The following is a 17,203-nucleotide window of genomic DNA, read 5'->3' as shown; positions in this document are numbered from 1 at the left end:
GTTCGTCAAGAGTGGAGGCTGGGGCGTGCGGCTGCCGGCTGGAGCTGGAGCGGGCGCAGGGGTGGGGCGTGGGGGGAATTGATTAGGAACAAACAGCACGGGAGAATAGGCGCCACACTGGGGCGCAACGAGGCTCATGCAAGATAACACTGGCGGCGGCGCGGCGTGCACGCGCGCGTACACAGACTCAGAGAGTGTGTGGGGGGGGACACAGTGCACCCACACACACATATCAGAGAGCGGTCAAGACAGCGGCACTGCACGCACCGCACACCGGGGCACAAGGAGCACGGGAAAAGAAAACGGAAACACGCAAACAGGCAGTGCTGGCCTCTCACGTGGGGCTCTCGCGGCAGTACAGGCTGCAAGAGGGACCATCCCGCATCCGAGGGGAAAATCGTGCGGAGCATGATGCGGAGATATCAGCATGCTACAGGTCCGCGCGGGATGAGCATGGAGCGGCGGCGACTGCTACTGGCCATGGGTCGCGGGGGATGGAACATGGTCCATGTGGATGCGGGCGCCGCAGTCGCAGCCCGGGCGGAAGGGGGCGGCGGCGGCTAGCGCTAGGCGGGCGAGGAACGTGCCTTAGCGGAGCATGCCATCAAAGTTGCTCCAAGTGCCGACTCCGAGGGCACGAAACGCAGACTCGACGGACGAGTCGTCCGGCATGTCGAGCGAGAGCGACACCTCGGGATCGGGGTAGGGGTCGGACGCCCCGACCAAAAATGCAGCGGGGTCAGGCTCGAAAGGGAGCTTCCCCCTCGCGGCGTGCGTCCAGCACCGCGCCGGCCCCGCCTCCTCCTCCCGTAGTCGCAAGAGGATTGGCGCGAGGGCCCGGGGGGGTCGCAGGCGGCTCGCGCGAACGAGGCGTCGGCTTCGGGCTAGCGGGGCTCGGCGCTGAGCCGCCGCCGCTCTCCGACTTGGCCACGAGAGGAGGCGAGGACGTCGAGGGATGCGACGCAAGCGGCAGTGGCGAAGCTGCTTGCCGATCCGTCCAGCCCCAAGCGGCGCGGGTGTGGGTGCTGGCGCGTGCGTGTGACGTGCCGCCGCCGCCGCCGCTGCCGAGCTCATCAGGTGCAAGAGCATCTCTCGTGAGCGCCTCGACGCCGTCGAGTGCTGCGTCCGTCAGGCGTGCCTTCTTTGGAGACGGGGTGTCGTGGCTCGCAGGACAGAGAGGCTTGAGTTCTTTCATTAGTCCGGAGCCTCTAGCACTCCTTGCCTCGGCTGTTCTCCGACCTGCACTATTTCGCGAAACCAACAGCACATTTTGGCGCCGTTCACAGCGCCGCGTTTGATCGCACTCGCTAGCGTGCGCGCCTGTGGCTGCTGGGAGCGCTAATCACGTTGAGCCAGCTCTCGCAACTATCGCCAAAATTCAACCACAGCAACCAGCATGTCTAATTACACAAGAGAGGCGGGACCAACATCCTCTCTTGATTTGTATGCAAAGAGCGATGGCGCGCGCGAGCACGGGCGAGAGCCAGCGCGCAGCGGTCTACCGGAGCTCGGCGGCGCGCCTCCCATCTCCGGTCAGAGCCCTCCGCCCATCTCGACGCCGAGCGCCTCGAGCTCTGCGCGCGCGGCCGCCTGCGCGCCGGGCGTCTCGAGGAACTTGTCCCAATGGTTCTCGCCGCCCGCCTCGCCCTGCGCCAGGCAGTGCGCCTCGCCAACCTCGCCCGTGAAGAGGACGCCTGATGGAGCAAGAACGCTGCGAGTGCAGGAAAGAGAGGGAACGGCACGGCGCTCGACCGTGCGACGAGGAGCCCCAACTTGGACGGAGCAAGTGCAGGCCGCGCAACTGGTGTACCGTGGCTATCTCTCGGCTCTCTCTCGGCTGTCTCTCGGCTCTCTCTCTCTCTCTCTCGGCTCTCTCTCGCCCAGCTGGACGGAGCAGCGCAGGTCGCGCAGCGCCGCCTTAGCGAGGTTGTGCATGTAGTCGTCCGCGTGTGCGTTCATCACCTCGCGGATGGGCGCCTCAACGCCAAAAAAAGCATGGCATTTGGAAAGGGGAGGGGAGGGGTGTGTCGAGACATGCCGCAGCGCAGAGGGTGTGTGGGCAAGGCGGGAGGGCGGAGGAGGAGGAGGGCTGGGTGGAGGCTCCGGGCGGAGCATGCACAGGGAAGGGGGGCGGGGGAAGGGTGGGGGGGGGTCGGAGCGCCTCGGCGCCCGCGTCCAGGATCGGCTCGACCAGCTCCGGGTTGCGGCCGACCAAGTTGCGGATCGCAAGGCACGCCTGCGGGGGGGGGGGGGGGGGCATGCCGCGGGGTCGTGCCGTGACGTGCCTCGGTCGTGCCGTGGGCGTGTCGTGGGCGTGTCGTGGGCGTGTCGTGGACGTGTCGCGCACACAGCCTCGAAGGCATGCTCTGCAGCTCCCAAGTGTTGCTCCTCATCTGAGGCGCTCCTCTCGGCGGATCTCGGCGTATCTCGGCTGCTCCGAGGCCTTGGACTGCATGCGGGGCAGCGCCAGGTGCTGGCTCAGCGCGCTGACAATGGCTGGAATGCCGCCGCACTCTGCGATGGCGGCGCAGTTCTCGGGCTTGCGCAGCGCCATGTTGCCGAGCGCAGAGACGCCGTCGGTCTGCATCGACCCGACGTGCGCATGCAGCAGCATCGCCTAGCAGGGGGCCATGTCTCCCCACATCTCCCCACATCTCCCCACATCTCCCCACATCTCCCCACATCTCCCCATATCTCCCCACATCTCCCCATGTCTCGCCTAGCAGAGGGGCCAGCAGAGACAAGTCATGGGCGGGGCCTGCTGGAGTGCAGCAGCATCGGTAGCAAGGAGACGAGGACTCACCGACGAAGTGCTACTCGCAGGGGGGCTACGCCCAAGCAGGGGCGCGAGTGTGGCATCGCCTGCACGATGGCGATGTGGCCGCTCCCCTCGCGGATCGACTCCTTGCACTTGTCGTTGCCGGAGATGTTTGCGAGGAAGAAGCACGCCTGCTTGGCCACCTGCGCGCCCGTCACGCGTGCTTGTGAGCACAGCACCAGAAGGCTCGAGGAGCCGCTAACCAGACCCGCCTGCGCGTCCGTCACGTGGTTCGCGAGCTCGCTGATCGCCAGCTTGAGCGCGTCCATCTTTGCGAGCTGCTGGCAGATCGTGTCGGTCACCTGGTCACGGGGGGAGATATGGGGAGATATGGGGGAGATATGGGGGAGATATGGGGAGATATGGGGAGATATGGGGGAGATATGGGGGAGATATGGGGAGATATGGGGGAGATATGGGGAGATATGGGGAGATATGAGGGAGATATGGGGAGATATGGTGAGATGTGGGGGAGATATGGGGAGATATGGGGAGAGATTGGGACCGCCAGGCGAGAGATGGGGAGAGATGGGGAGAGATGGGGAGAGATGGGGAGAGATCACCGTCAGGCGAGACAGCGTCGCGAGCAGCTCCGAGAGCGGGCCAGCCGACGCCCCCAGCGGCGAGCGCGCCGCCTCGAGCAGCAGCGGCAGCAAGCCCAACTCGACGGCCGCCTTTGCGTGCTCGTGGCCCTTTGAGGTGCGAGCGCGCGCGTTGTCCGCGAACGTCGAGGCGCGCACCTGCTCAGATGTGGGGAGATACGGGGAGATGCGGGGAGATGTGGGGAGATGTGGGGAGATGTGGGGAGATGTGGGGAGATGCGGGGAGATGCGGGGAGATGCGGGGAGGTGTGGGGAGATGCGGGGAGATGCGGGGAGATGCGGGGAGGTGTGGGGAGATGCGGGGAGGTGTGGGGAGATGCGGGGAGATGCGGGGAGATGCGGGGAGGTGCGGGGAGATGCGGGGAGGTGCGGGGAGATGCGGGGAGGCGCGCACGACGCCGCACGCCGCGAGGATCGGGCCTTGGTCCGCCCACTCCGTGCGCTTGCCGTGCCTCCGAACCGCCTCCACCGCCAGCTTGAGCACTCCTCCGCTCTTGACTAGCGTCTGGCGGTGCTGCTCATGCACAAGCATCGCCGCGCGCAGCGCCTGGGAGATATGGGGAGATATGGGGAGATATGGGGAGATATGCACAAGCCGAGCGGAGCCGAGAGGAGCCGAGAGGAGCCGAGAGGAGCCGAGAGGAGCCGAGAGGAGAGGAGCCGAGAGGAGCCGAGAGGAGCAGCGCCTGGAAGCACGCCCGCAGCGGCGGGCCATTCTCGGCGTGCACGCGAGAGACGAGGACGAGGGCGGCGCAGCCGCGCACGCCCAAGCGCTCCCTGTTCTCCGCGTCCATCAGCAGCACAGTCAGCGCCTCGAGGACCTCGACCAGCGCCGCCGTCCCCGCTCCTGGCTCCGCATGTACCTTGGGGGACGTGCGAGGGAGAGGGAGAGGGAGAGAGAGGTAGGGAGGTAGGGAGAGAGGGCGAGAGGGCGAGAGGGTGAGAGGGAGAGAGGGAGAGGGAGAGGGAGAGAGGGAGAGAGGGAGAGAGGGAGAGAGGGAGAGAGGGAGAGAGGGAGAGAGGGAGAGAGGGAGAGAGGGAGAGAGGGAGAGAGGGAGGGAGGGGGAGGGGGAGAGGCAGAGGCAGAGGCAGAGGGAAGGGGGTGCTTACCAGCGCCAGCGATCCAGACACGAGCGAGTCGACCGCCGACGTGGCGCCGGCCAGCGTAGTCGCCTCGGCGGGCCCTCGCTGCACCTCGCGCTTCAGCGCCGCAGCCGCGTCGCCGAGGGCGGTTGCCGCGCCGCCGCGCGCGGCGAGGAAGGTCAGCCGCATCACGCCGCCGCCGTACAGGAGCTCCTCACTCTCCTCATCCTCGAGGCCCTCGACGCACGCGGCAAGGGCACGGGCGAGCCGGACGGCTGCGGGGTCGTCCTCCGCGGACGCGCCGGGCACGCGCCGCACGATGTTGGACAGGTTGATGCCCTGCGAAGTGAACTGCTCGACCGCGTCCTCCAGCGCCTCGTCGGGCGCCATGTCGAGGTCCTCGATGTTCTCCTTGACGGCCTCGTCGAACGTCTCCTGTGAGATGCGCGCGTAAAGCGTCGAGTTGACCTTCTCGTCCTTGGCGCCGCCGGCGACGAAGCCGGGGCGGAGGCCTCCCATGCTAGGCGAGCAACGGCCACACAAAAGGTCGGGGGCGTTTCCAGGTACAAGTCCGCCGACTTAATGATTTTTTTTTGTATATATGATATTCAACCGGCTACAGGGAAACGCAGGGGCGCCCCCCCCCGACCGAGCTGCGAAACAACGGCGTCCACACCGGCCGCCGCTCGAGAAGCCCCAAAATTTTCTTCGGCGCTGCGCGCCGTTGCAGTCGTAGATGTAGTCGAGTGTAGGTACACGTATGTTGCAGCCCAGCTATCGTGCCGCAAAAAGGTCCATGTGGCTAGAAAAAATGCTGCCGGTCGCCTCGAAAGCGCCCGCCGGTGTGTGTCCAAAGATGTAGCGCTACAAGTTTGGGGACGCATCCGACACACGGGCAGGTTTTCGCGCTTCTATGCTGGCCAACGGTGATGACGCCGTCGCGTCACCGACGGCTCGTGCTTGCGTATGATAGCAACCCCTCGTCCGACGGCAGCGTCCTCGTGTCCGCCACTCCGCCCGCGCGGCATCATTACTGTCCGCCTACACCACTGCGGCCGCGGCCGCACCCGCGGTGGCAAGGGTTTACACGCGCCCCGGCGCAGGTGCAGCAGCAGCCAGAGCACGTCTTGGCGTATACGAATGAATATCTCCCGATGCGTTCCGGGCCGCGAGCGGCCGAGGGGGCGCATTGTACCCACTCGCACGCCGGCACGAGCGCGGCGCCGCAGTGGGGCAAACGGGGCATCTGGGGCTAGCTCATCTATGAGCATCACCTCTGCCGCTTCTCGCCATCCCCGAGGAGCAGCGCGCCCGAAGCAGGTGAGTCACGGCCGCTGTCCAGCGAGCGCGGCGGCGGGCCTGAGGGAACCTCAAGGAGTAAATAGAAGTTCGAGATTCGAATCCTATTTGACAAATGGGGTGAGCTGGAAGTGACGGGAGTACACGGAGCGTAGCGGAGTGGGCCCCGAGTTTGAAAAGGGCGACGGACGCTTGCGTCCTAGCCTCCAACAACGCCTCCCCGGCGCAGAGGGGCCCCCGGAGGGATGCACAACCGCTCCACGCCACGCCGCTTGCGGCGGTCCTCTTCCCAGCTCCGCTGAGGGCCCGTGCGTTATTTTATTTTGTCACGGTGTTTGGCGCGAAGTCTTCCAATCGACTGGTTTTTACAACGATGGAGTGCCCCATCTGCCTGGAGGTGCAGGACGGGCCGCAGCACCAGTGCCGGGAGGGCCACGTCTACTGCGCCTCCTGCGACTCCAACCTGCGCGCCCCGCGCCGCTGCCCCGAGTGCCGCATGGCTCTCGGACCACTGAACCAGGCGATTCGATGCCGAAGCCACGAGGAGCGGATCGCGGCGCTGCCGGCGGCATGTTCGCACTGCGGGCTGGCGACGACGCGCGGCGAAGTCGCCGCACACGAGCAAGACTGCCCGCAGCGGCCGCGAGCGTGTGCCGCGGCGGAGGCTGGTTGCGCGTGGTCAGGGCTGCTGGCAGACAAGGCGGCGCACGAGGCGACGTGCCCCTTCGCCGTGTGCCAGCGCATGATGGCGCCGCTGGTGGCGGAGATGCGGGCCGAGAACTCACAGCTGCGGGCGGAGAATGAGCGGCTGCGGTCGCGCGTGGCGGCGCTCGAGGCTGGCGAGGCTGGCGAGGAGGGAGGGCGGCGGGTGCGGCAGCGCGTTGGCGCCGCACCGCATGACGCGCCGCCGAGCAATGCGGCGGTGCAGGCGATGGACGTGGCGGCGGCGACGGCGGCGCTGCGCGTGCACGTGTCGGACAGCCGCGTCGCTGCTGCGGCATGCAAGCGCTTGGAGGAACTGTGCATGGAGGATCAGAACGAGCAAGTTGCGGCGGACGCGGGCGCGATCGAGGCAATCGTGGCGGCGCTGCAGGCTCACCCGCAGGAGGCGGAGGTGCAGGCGGAAGGCTGCGCGGCGCTGACCAACGTGTGCTTCGTCAACGACGCCGCAGGGCGCGCACGCAAGCAGCGCGCAGTAGCCGCGGGCGCGATCGAGGCGGTCGTGGCAGCGCTGCAGGCTCACCCACAGGTGGCGGGCTTGCAACAGCGTGGCTGCGCGGCGCTGACCAACGTGTGCTCCGGCGACGACGCCGCAGGGCGCGCACGCAAGCAGCGCGCAGTAGCCGCGGGCGCGATCGAGGCGGTCCTGGCAGCGCTGCAGGCTCACCCACAGGTGGCGGGCTTGCAACAGCGTGGCTGCGCGGCGCTGGGCAACGTGTGCTCCGGCGACGACGCCGCAGGGCCGGCACGCATACAGCGCGCAGCCGACGCGGGCGCGATCGAGGCGGTGGTGGCGGCGCTGCAGGCTCACCCGCAGGTGGAGGGGGTGCAACAGCATATCTGTGCGGCGCTGGTCAACGTGTGCTCCGGCACCGACGCCGCGGGGCGCGCACGCAGCCAGCGCGCAGCAGACGCGGGCGCGATCGAGGCGGTCGTGGCAGCGCTGCAGGCTCACCCGCAGGAGGCGGGCGTGCAACAGCATGGCTGCGCGGCGCTGGGCAACGTGTGCTACGGCGACGACGCCGTAGGGCTCGCACGCAAGCAGCGCGCAGCCGACGCGGGTGCGATTGAGGCAGTAGTGGCGGCGATGCAGGCTCTCCCGGAAGTGGAGGAAGTGCAGGAAATGGGTTGCTGGGCGCTGCGCAACGTGTGCTTCGGCACCGACGCCTCGGCGCGGGCGCGGAGGCAGCGTGCTGTGACTGCACGCGCGCCCGAGGCGGCGACAGCGGCGCTGCAGGCGCACCCAGAGAACGCAGCTGTCCAGGAGGAAGGACAGCAGCTGCGCGACTTGCTTGTCTGATGCATCGAAAGGCTTGGCACGCGCCGTTTCTCTCAATTGGAGGCTTACGCTGCAATGCAATCGCCTGGATTACCGTAGATTGAGGGAGCGCGAGAGGGGATTGCGCGCGCCGCTCTGTATACTGAGGTGCTTACAACCCTTGGCGTCGGCTCTAGGGAGCGTACAAGTCGAGGGCTCCGAATAGTCCACACACCCTGTTTGTATATTGTATACAATATTTCGTAACTCTTCGTAGTACGTCTCGCGTCTGTCGCAGGGCGCACGAGGCCATCCCAAGAGTGTGCATGCCAAGGACTAGTTGTGCAAAAAGTCTGTCGTGCAAAACCTCCGCCGCCTAAAACTGCGAAAAATGTGCTGTCACGGCCAGCTCGGCACTTATCTACTCAAAAAAAGTGACGTAGAGCACCCACTTTTTAAGCGTTCCGTGCACACACAAGGTCCGTGTGCGTGCGGACCGCCAGCTTCTCAAGGCCATCGCGCGAAAAACGACGGAGGAGATGCATCCTAGCTGTCGCCACCGAAGGCGACTCGACGTCGCTGAGATCGGAGATCAAGCTCTGACAGGTCACACATCGCTCCTTTGACGCCGACGTGACTCACCCGTGCAGAGCGCATCAGGGCACGGTCTCGACGCGCTCGGTACGACGCCTGCGCCCCGTCTCGGGTCAGGTGGCACGACGCTCATCGCGCCAGCCAGCGCTGCCGTGCAGGCTGCCACGACGAGGTCGAGCACGCTTCTATACGCTCGCCCAGCCTTCCTTTCCATCCCATTAGGCAGCCTGGGAACGGTGGCGGTCAGAGGCAAAGCCTACGAGGGGTGGTGGAACCACATGTCACGGTCACCGCCGGCTCGACGCGACGATAGCCTCCGAAGGCTGACTTTGCGGCACCACCATCGGACGATGTCGACGAGTTGGGTCGCTCTCGCGGTAGCCAGGTAGCCCCCCATACTAGTAGCACCAGCCATGGCCTCAGGGAGAGCGGGCGAGGGCGCTGGGAGCAACACGGACAAAAAACCATCAAAATTCATCATGTTCACACCACCCGTATTTGCAACTAGTCCAAGACACCCCCGGGGGGCATCCCAAGAGTGTGCTCGAGTCATGCCAAGACACGCACAAGAAAGATTGACGAAACTCTAGGTGGGCACGGACTGGCGCGCACTGGCACTAACAGAGGAAGAATTTTCATCAGGCGTCTTCTTCGCTGTTTGTTCACAGCACGCCACTAGGGAACCTACACCACGGTTCCCTCGGGCCGCCTCGTGAATTGATTGATTGATTCGTGAATAAAGGGGAATTTTCATACCAGAGCTGGAGGCCCCAACCACGTCGACTACGACTTTGTGCGCATCATCACCGACAGCGAACGTGGCTCCAAGTGCCTCCTTAACTACTTCACCGCATTCTCGTGGGGCGTCGAGCACCCTCGGCTACAGCAGCTCGACGCCGACCTCAAAGCCTTGTGCCTCGTCAAGGAAGACGGCTCCCTCCGCCCCCTCGGCATGTGCAGCATCATGCCGCGGTCGGCTGAGCGCTGCATACACAACGCGGAACGCATCTCCATCGCTTCGGTGAAGGGGGTGAACCGTGCCATCCTCGATCGCCGTGCTAAGCTCGCTTCCGAGCTCTCACGCCGCGCGTAGGGCCCCTAGGGGCCTAGAGAACACAACCCCCTCTCTCTTTTCTCCCAGTAAGCTAAAAGTACGTACGTACCCGAGCAGACGCGCGGAGAGGTTTCGACACGCGCACTTCGTGGAGCTGCAGGTTGTAGACAACCGGTTTTGAGGCTACTTTTGTCGCAGCTGCCGCGCGTGCGTGCTGCGTGCGCGACCCACCTGTGCTTGCCGCAAGCGGCTGATATGCCTGCCTTGCTGCTCTCACTGCTCACCTCTGCGGTGGCCGGCCCCAGCCTTGACGTCACCCCTTGGAACTCCACAACGGACCGCCTCCTCCTCTACACCCTCGGCAAGACTGGCAGCACATCCCTCGAGCTTGCGTTCGGCTGCCTAACTGGTAGACCGCGGCTACCTTTCGTGCGGAACGATGATCAGTATTTGGCGTTGGAGGCCCCTCCGCGCGGCTTCAAGACGCACGTGGCTTCAGTGGCTCAGCGGATGGTGGAGATGGTACGACCGCAAGATACAAACTTATGGATGATCATCCCAGCGATCGCCACGCCTTTTACAATCTCGTCGAGCAGATGGACTCGCGCCGCTCCTCGGGCGCAACTCCCGGACCCTTCAACCCGGTCTACCCCGGCGGCGACCGCACGGGCGAGAAGGCAGCAGTGTTTGCGCAGCTCCGCGCGCGCTTCCTTCCTCGCGACAAGCTGCAGAACCAGAACATCATGCTCGCGCTGCACGGCTGCTCGCACGAGGTCTCCGACAGCGTGTGTAGAGATGGATTCGCCGTCGTGCCCTACCGCGACTTGACCACCTACGCCGAGTACGCTTGCCGCTACGCCACGGGCGAGTTCAAGGAGCAGCGCAACCCGCCAAACTCCGCCGGCGAGCACGTCCTCATCGCCGCGTTCGTCGCTCCTGGAATGGTGTACCCGGTGAGCCGCAAGCCTGACTACACGCGACCCAGCAATTTGACGAGCAGCAGCAAGCTCAAAGATCGAGCGCTGCAACCGCAGTTCAACTCGCACTACGCGTTCGTCTCGGCGGCGCACAACTACGAGTGCATGGACGGCGCGCGCGACGGGGCCGTCATGGACTATGACGAGCTCGTGTGCGAAATACCGCAGCAGGCGCTTCCCGCGTACCGCCTGTACTTCCGCGCGCCCTGATCCGGCGGCGAGCGCGGACCCTAGTCCAACAAGGACCCTAGTCCAATAACCAACCAGTACGTTGCCGTCCTGTCAGTAGGTCTTGGGTCCAAGTCCAAGTAGTTACCACAAATTCGTACAATTAATTGTGGGTACAAGCGAACCGGTAAGGAAGTTGTGAAATTCTTTCCGGTCTGCTTTTCTGTGAGAGGGGCTTGTATTGTTAGACAATGTATTTTTTTTGAGCTTAGCCTTCGATGTTATGAAACAAACGCAAGGCGGACATGGCATATCGCTCTCGGGCCCACAGACATCCCCCGCACACCCGCCGCCCCCCGCGCGCGCCCCACCCCGGCCGGGAGAGAGGGGAGTGACAGTTTAGGACGGCAACAGAACACGAGTATCTTGCACTCCATGTGCAAGAACGCAGGGTAAATGTAAGCCGGATGGCTCACAGGCCACCTCTTGCGCCCCGACTGACCGATCTACCGCACTGGCCACTTCCGCCCCCTTGCTCCCAACCCACCCATCCACCTCGCCTCGGGCCGCGCCGCGCGATCTCGGTCGATCTCGCGCAATCTCGGGCGATCTCGGGGCCGCGCTGCGCTATCTCGGGCGATCTCGGAGCGTCGCTCGCGCGGCGGCACACCTGCTTGCCGCCGCCGCACGATGCCCGCCAGCGTCTCCAACATCATCACGCGTGTCGTCGTGCCCCGATGCGCCCCTCTCGCGATCACCCTGTGGCCTCTCCCGTTCAGTGAACAGACGGCGGGGCGCGACAAAAGAGAAAACACAACGTGCGCACAACTCAATCAACTGCCGTACATTGACGGTACATGACATGCCACAGCCCGTCACAGCTGCACGTAAAGGCATCAGGTCCCCCCTCAAGACCCCGGAACCCCCCCTCCCCCCTCCTGCGAGCTGCGTGCACCCACCCACCGCAGGGCCCCAACCCACCCCATCAGGGTTTGGTCGCCGCCGGTCCGTCTAGAGACTCTGTGTGTGGGCGTACGTAGACAGCCGCGGGCCATCATCCACGTTGGCACCGTCAGCCTGACCATCGTCGTCGTCTTCAGCGGCTGACACTGATGCGGTCGGCGCGATGCTCGCGCCTTTCGACTTGCGCGATGAGAGATGGCCCGACGGGGCCGAGTCGGGCAGGGGCTGCAGCTCCGGTGGCGGTGCCTCCTCCGTACTGCCGTGCGACACGCTCGCCAGCAGCTCGACGACCACCACGCCGCCCTCGATCCGCTTGGCCGGCGCGCCGCCCGCCCCCTCCTGCACCTCGAGCCCGAGCAGCGGCGCGAAGCACACCTCCTTCTCGAACGGGTACTGGCTGCACCACGAGATGTCGGCGCCGCGGCTCCCCATCGTCTGCTGGATCTCGTACACCACGCCCGTCGACGAGCCGCTCGCCGCGTACGCCAGCGCGACGCTGCGGTCCGTCGTCGCCGACAGGAAGCCGAACTCGACGCCTCCGCGGACGCCGAACTCGTCGCGGGTGAGGAACTCGTCCGGCAGGCGCAGCCCCGCCACGCCGCGGTACACCTTCTCCGCGCGCGAGATCTTGCTCAGCTTGGAGAGCGCGTCGCCCAGCGCGTAGATGGTCGCCGGGTAGGTGTTGCCCAGGCAGAGCTTTTGGAACTTGCCCGTCAGGAAGGCGGAGCCGGGCGGCACGCCGCGCAGCACGGCGCAGTACTTCTCGAACATGGGGCCGGTGTAGAGGCGGAGGGCGATGAACTCGTCGTCCCGGATCGGAGGCACGCCCACCGCCGCCAGGTGCGTGTCCACCTCCGCCCGCGCCTCTGCAAACTCCTCCATCGGGCGCGGCACGCGGCAGTGGGAGCGGCGCGTCGGGTCGTCGCGCAGCGCGGGCTCGTGAGGCCACCACGAGTCCTGCTCGTCGGGCCCCGCTCCCGACGGCGCGGCCTCGCCGAGCAGGAGGGGCCGCGCCGACTCCATCAGCCTCGGCCCTTCCTGTGGCGCGACGACAAAGGTGTGCTCGATCGCGGACGTCGTCGAGATGCTGTAGTTGCCCGTGGTGAAGGGCTCGCGGGAGTCCGCTGCTCCGTGGTGCTCCTGCTTCATCGCCTGGAGAAGCGGCACCTCCGGCCGCTTGCCGATGATGGCGGCGAGCCCTCCGAAGAGCGCCGACACCTCGCCGAAGCGCAGCGCGGGCACGACCAGGTCCACGCTCGCCTCGGCAGAGCGCACGAGCGTCACTCCGAGCTCCGAGCTCAGCCCGGGCGGCAGCGCGTGGAGCCGCGTCGCCGAAGCAGAGAGCAGCAGCGTGTCCGGCGAGACGCAGGTCACCTCGATGCAGAGCTCCGCCGATGGGCCGTCGCCCTCACCCTCCCCGTCGCTCGTGCCCTCAGCCTCGCCCTCGCCGGCGGTGACGTTCACCAGCGCCGGCTCGAGCTCGAGCAGCGCGCACAGCCGCTCCTTGAGCGAGGTGAGGGAGAGGGAGCCCAGCTCGCCGGCGACGTCGAGCCGCGCACGCAGCGTCGGCTGCGCCTCCTCGGCGGTGGCGATGAACTTGCCAGAGAGCGGAGGTGCGGACTCGACCCTCGCCACCGACGCCCGGCTCAGCGCCGCGGGCGAGCTCTCGTGCAGCGCTCGCAGCGCGGGAGCGAGCGCGTGAGCCATCACCTGGCCGAGTCCTTCTTCGTGCAGGTAGGCGGCGAGTCGCTCCTCGCACTGTGCATGCTCGCCCAGGTGCATCGCGAAGGCCTTCTCAAGCGAGCTGCTCCACACGGCGTCGCACCCCTTTGCTGCCCACTGCAGCCGACGTCGCAGCATGTGGCTGAGGATGCCTTTGATGTTGACCTCGCGGCCGTCGATCAGCTGCTCGATGCACCAGCTCTCCGCCTCGTCGGGCACCTCTGACGGGCTCGTCGCATCACCTGATGCCTCGCAGGCGGCCAGAGCCTTGGAGCTTAGCCACGCCTCCGCTCTGGCGAGGTCCTCCTCCGTCAGCTTGGCATTGTGTGCCAGCGCGTGAGCCAAGTCGAGCCTCAGACCTTGGATGGTCGCGTGGTGCTCCACCGACTCGTTGTCTTGCGCAAGCAGCTGCACCTTCAGGTGCTGTGCCCTCGCCTGTGCTCGCGCTTCTTCATCTTCGACACGCTTCATGGACGCCGCCGCATCCTGCTCCGCATTGCTAGCAGCAGCCTCGGCCGCTGCCAGCGACTTCATCGGGAACACGCGGCGGATGCAGGGAAGCAAGTGCTTTGCGAGAAAGGAAGGGCGCGCACGCGTCACTGCATCAGGCGACATTTCCTCCTCCGTACTGCCGTGCGACACGCTCGCCAGCAGCTCGACGACCACCACGCCGCCCTCGATCCGCTTGGCCGGCGCGCCGCCCGCCCCCTCCTGCACCTCGAGCCCGAGCAGCGGCGCGAAGCACACCTCCTTCTCGAACGGGTACTGGCTGCACCACGAGATGTCGGCGCCGCGGCTCCCCATCGTCTGCTGGATCTCGTACACCACGCCCGTCGACGAGCCGCTCGCCGCGTACGCCAGCGCGACGCTGCGGTCCGTCGTCGCCGACAGGAAGCCGAACTCGACGCCTCCGCGGACGCCGAACTCGTCGCGGGTGAGGAACTCGTCCGGCAGGCGCAGCCCCGCCACGCCGCGGTACACCTTCTCCGCGCGCGAGATCTTGCTCAGCTTGGAGAGCGCGTCGCCCAGCGCGTAGATGGTCGCCGGGTAGGTGTTGCCCAGGCAGAGCTTTTGGAACTTGCCCGTCAGGAAGGCGGAGCCGGGCGGCACGCCGCGCAGCACGGCGCAGTACTTCTCGAACATGGGGCCGGTGTAGAGGCGGAGGGCGATGAACTCGTCGTCCCGGATCGGAGGCACGCCCACCGCCGCCAGGTGCGTGTCCACCTCCGCCCGCGCCTCTGCAAACTCCTCCATCGGGCGCGGCACGCGGCAGTGGGAGCGGCGCGTCGGGTCGTCGCGCAGCGCGGGCTCGTGAGGCCACCACGAGTCCTGCTCGTCGGGCCCCGCTCCCGACGGCGCGGCCTCGCCGAGCAGGAGGGGCCGTGCCGACTCCATCAGCCTCGGCCCTTCCTGTGGCGCGACGACAAAGGTGTGCTCGATCGCGGACGTTGTCGAGATGCTGTAGTTGCCCGTGGTGAAGGGCTCGCGGGAGTCCGCTGCTCCGTGGTGCTCCTGCTTCATCGCCTGGAGAAGCGGCACCTCCGGCCGCTTGCCGATGATGGCGGCGAGCCCTCCGAAGAGCGCCGACACCTCGCCGAAGCGCAGCGCGGGCACGACCAGGTCCACGCTCGCCTCGGCAGAGCGCACGAGCGTCACTCCGAGCTCCGAGCTCGGCCCGGGCGGCAGCGCGTGGAGCCGCGTCGCCGAAGCAGAGAGCAGCAGCGTGTCCGGCGAGACGCAGGTCACCTCGATGCAGAGCTCCGCCGATGGGCCGTCGCCCTCACCCTCCCCGTCGCTCGTGCCCTCAGCCTCGCCCTCGCCGGCGGTGACGTTCACCAGCGCCGGCTCGAGCTCGAGCAGCGCGCACAGCCGCTCCTTGAGCGAGGTGAGGGAGAGGGAGCCCAGCTCGCCGGCGACGTCGAGCCGCGCACGCAGCGTCGGCTGCGCCTCCTCGGCGGTGGCGATGAACTTGCCAGAGAGCGGAGGTGCGGACTCGACCCTCGCCACCGACGCCCGGCTCAGCGCCGCGGGCGAGCTCTCGTGCAGCGCTCGCAGCGCGGGAGCGAGCGCGTGAGCCAGCGTCTCGCTGAAGTCGCGGGTGCCCAAGAGTGCCGCGAGTCGCTCCTCGCACTGTGCGTCCTCGCCCAGCTGCTCCGCGAAGGCCTTCTCAAGCAAGCCTTCCGGCGCCTCGGCCACACAAACAGAGCGGCGGCCGCCAACGACCACCGCGCCACTCGCTTTCGCCGCTTCTTGCAACGGCGAGCGCAGCGCCTTGGCGAGGAGAGCAGAGATGCTCACCTCGGGGGCCTCGAGCATCTCGTCGAGCGACCAAGCCTCGACCGCAGCGAGCGGCGAGTCCATCACAGCGCTCGACGCTTCGCACACAGCCGTTGCGGTGCTGTCGATCCAAGCAGCAGAACGAGACTCTTGACTGATCGGAGTGGATGCACTCGCTGCCGCAACCTGCTCGCGAAGACGACTAATGGTCCGCTCGAGCTTGGCGTTTCCCTCCTTGCGCTTGCGTAGCTCCTTTCTCAGTACCGCCGCTCTGGCGGCGCCCCTGGCTGCCTTGGCGGCGGCCGCCGCCGCGGCGGCGGCGGCGATGGCGCCCGCCACTAGGGCCGCGGCCTCGGCCGCTTTGATTGCTCCGATCGACGCCGAGACCGCCGCGGCTGCGGTGGCAGCGGTAGCTGTTGCTGCTGTGGTCGCGACGGTGACGCTCGCGGCGACGGCCGCTTCCACAAGGGGTTCGGCTTCCTCTGGAGGAGACAGAGGTGGAGATGGAGGCGGAGGCGGAGGGGCAGCGGTCGCAACCTCAACCTTGAACTGGGCTGGGCTGCCGATGCCACAGCCCTCGGGCTCGGAGTCCACCTGAACCAGCAGCGTGCCGCCCCGGTGAGCCTGGGTCACGTCGATGTCCTCGCCGCAGGCGCACCAGTCGTTGCAGCAAGCTGTGCCGCCGCACTGCCCGGCGAAGACGAGTGTCGTGGCAAGACGCCGACGCCTGGCGCCGGTGGGGCTGACGCTGTAGACGCTGTAGGCGAACGTGCTGCTGGCCTTGTACGCCAAGGAGAAGTCTGACGAAGCTTCGCCCGACGTGTCGCTCTGCTCGATGGTGAAGTTTGAGCTTGAAGAGACCACAGTGACTACCCCGGGCGCAGGCGGCGGCGCGGGGGGCGCGGAAGGGGGTGGGGTGGGCGGCGGAGAGGGCGGCGGCGGCGACGGCGGTGGCGACGGCGGCGGCGGTGATGGAGGTGGCGGCGACGGCGGTGGCGGTGAGGGTGGCGGCGGCGAGGGTGGCGGCGGCGAGGGTGGCGGCGAGGGTGGCGGCGGCGATGGAGGCGGCGGCGAGGGCGGAGGCGGTGAGGGCGGCGGCGGGCTGGGTGGCGGGGGTGAGGGTGGCGGAGGCGAGGGCGGCGGCGGCGAGGGCGGCGGTGGCGATGGCGGCGGCGGGCTGGGCGGTGGCGGCGAGGGCGGTGGCGGCAAGGGTGGAGGCGGCGAGGGTGGAGGCGGCGAGGGTGGTGGCGGCGACGGGGGTGGCGGTGAGGGAGGGGGTGGCGAGGGTGGGGGCGGCGAGGGCGGCGGCGAGGGTGGAGGCGGAGACGGCGGCGGCGGCGAGGGCGGTGGCGGCGAGGGCGGCGGCGGCGAGGGTGGAGGCGGTGATGGAGGCGGAGAGGGCGGCGGCGGCGAGGGTGGCGGTGGCGAGGGCGGCGGCGGCAAGGGTGGCGGTGGTGAGGGCGGTGGTGGCGAGGGAGGTGGCGAGGGTGGGGGCGGTGATGGAGGTGGTGGCGAGGGCGGCGGCGGGGAGGGTGGCGGTGGCGAGGGTGGCGGCGGCGATGGGGGCGGCGAGGGCGGCGGCGGCGAGGGCGGCGGCGAGGGGGGCGGTCGAGGGCGGCGGCGGCGAGGGTGGCGGCGGAGACGGCGGCGGCGGCGATGGTGGTGGCG

General features: G+C 67.5%; 4 protein-coding genes across 4 annotated transcripts in view; 1 reads left to right on the top strand and 3 right to left on the bottom strand.

Annotated features, from left to right (window-relative positions):
* Positions 1 to 70: 70 nt before the first annotated feature.
* EMIHUDRAFT_359083 (hypothetical protein) lies at positions 71 to 1,204 on the bottom strand (the record flags this gene model as incomplete). The annotated part of the gene is made up of 1 exon (XM_005760309.1): positions 71 to 1,204. A coding segment is annotated over one exon (189 nt), but the record flags the coding sequence as incomplete, so codon positions are not given.
* Positions 1,205 to 1,349: 145 nt separating this feature from the next.
* On the bottom strand, positions 1,350 to 5,022 carry EMIHUDRAFT_453221 (hypothetical protein; the record flags this gene model as incomplete). The annotated part of the gene is made up of 10 exons (XM_005760308.1): positions 1,350 to 1,694; positions 1,881 to 1,977; positions 2,162 to 2,236; positions 2,492 to 2,617; positions 2,869 to 3,120; positions 3,382 to 3,510; positions 3,881 to 3,967; positions 4,107 to 4,283; positions 4,531 to 4,620; positions 4,696 to 5,022. The coding sequence occupies 10 exons, from the start codon at positions 5,020 to 5,022 to the stop codon at positions 1,534 to 1,536; spliced, it is 1,521 nt and encodes a 506-aa protein (XP_005760365.1). The 3' UTR covers positions 1,350 to 1,533.
* A 1,153-nt stretch (positions 5,023 to 6,175) lies between these two features.
* On the top strand, positions 6,176 to 7,822 carry EMIHUDRAFT_106294 (hypothetical protein; the record flags this gene model as incomplete). Its single annotated transcript, XM_005760307.1, has 1 exon — positions 6,176 to 7,822. One exon carries the CDS (start codon positions 6,176 to 6,178, stop codon positions 7,820 to 7,822), a length of 1,647 nt encoding a protein of 548 aa, XP_005760364.1.
* Positions 7,823 to 11,584: 3,762 nt separating this feature from the next.
* The window catches only part of EMIHUDRAFT_106292 (hypothetical protein), a gene marked incomplete at both ends in the record, with an annotated part of 6,124 nt that continues 505 nt past the window's right edge, over positions 11,585 to 17,203 (bottom strand). Inside the window, one exon of the mRNA XM_005760306.1 lies at positions 11,585 to 16,404. Coding sequence (XP_005760363.1) covers positions 11,585 to 16,404 — 4,820 coding nt within the window. The remainder of the gene's footprint in view (positions 16,405 to 17,203) is intronic.

Source organism: Emiliania huxleyi (genome assembly GCF_000372725.1).
Source record: "Emiliania huxleyi CCMP1516 unplaced genomic scaffold EMIHUscaffold_76, whole genome shotgun sequence".
Lineage (NCBI taxonomy): Eukaryota > Haptophyta > Isochrysidales > Noelaerhabdaceae > Emiliania > Emiliania huxleyi.
This window is presented reverse-complemented; position numbering and strand designations above follow the sequence as displayed.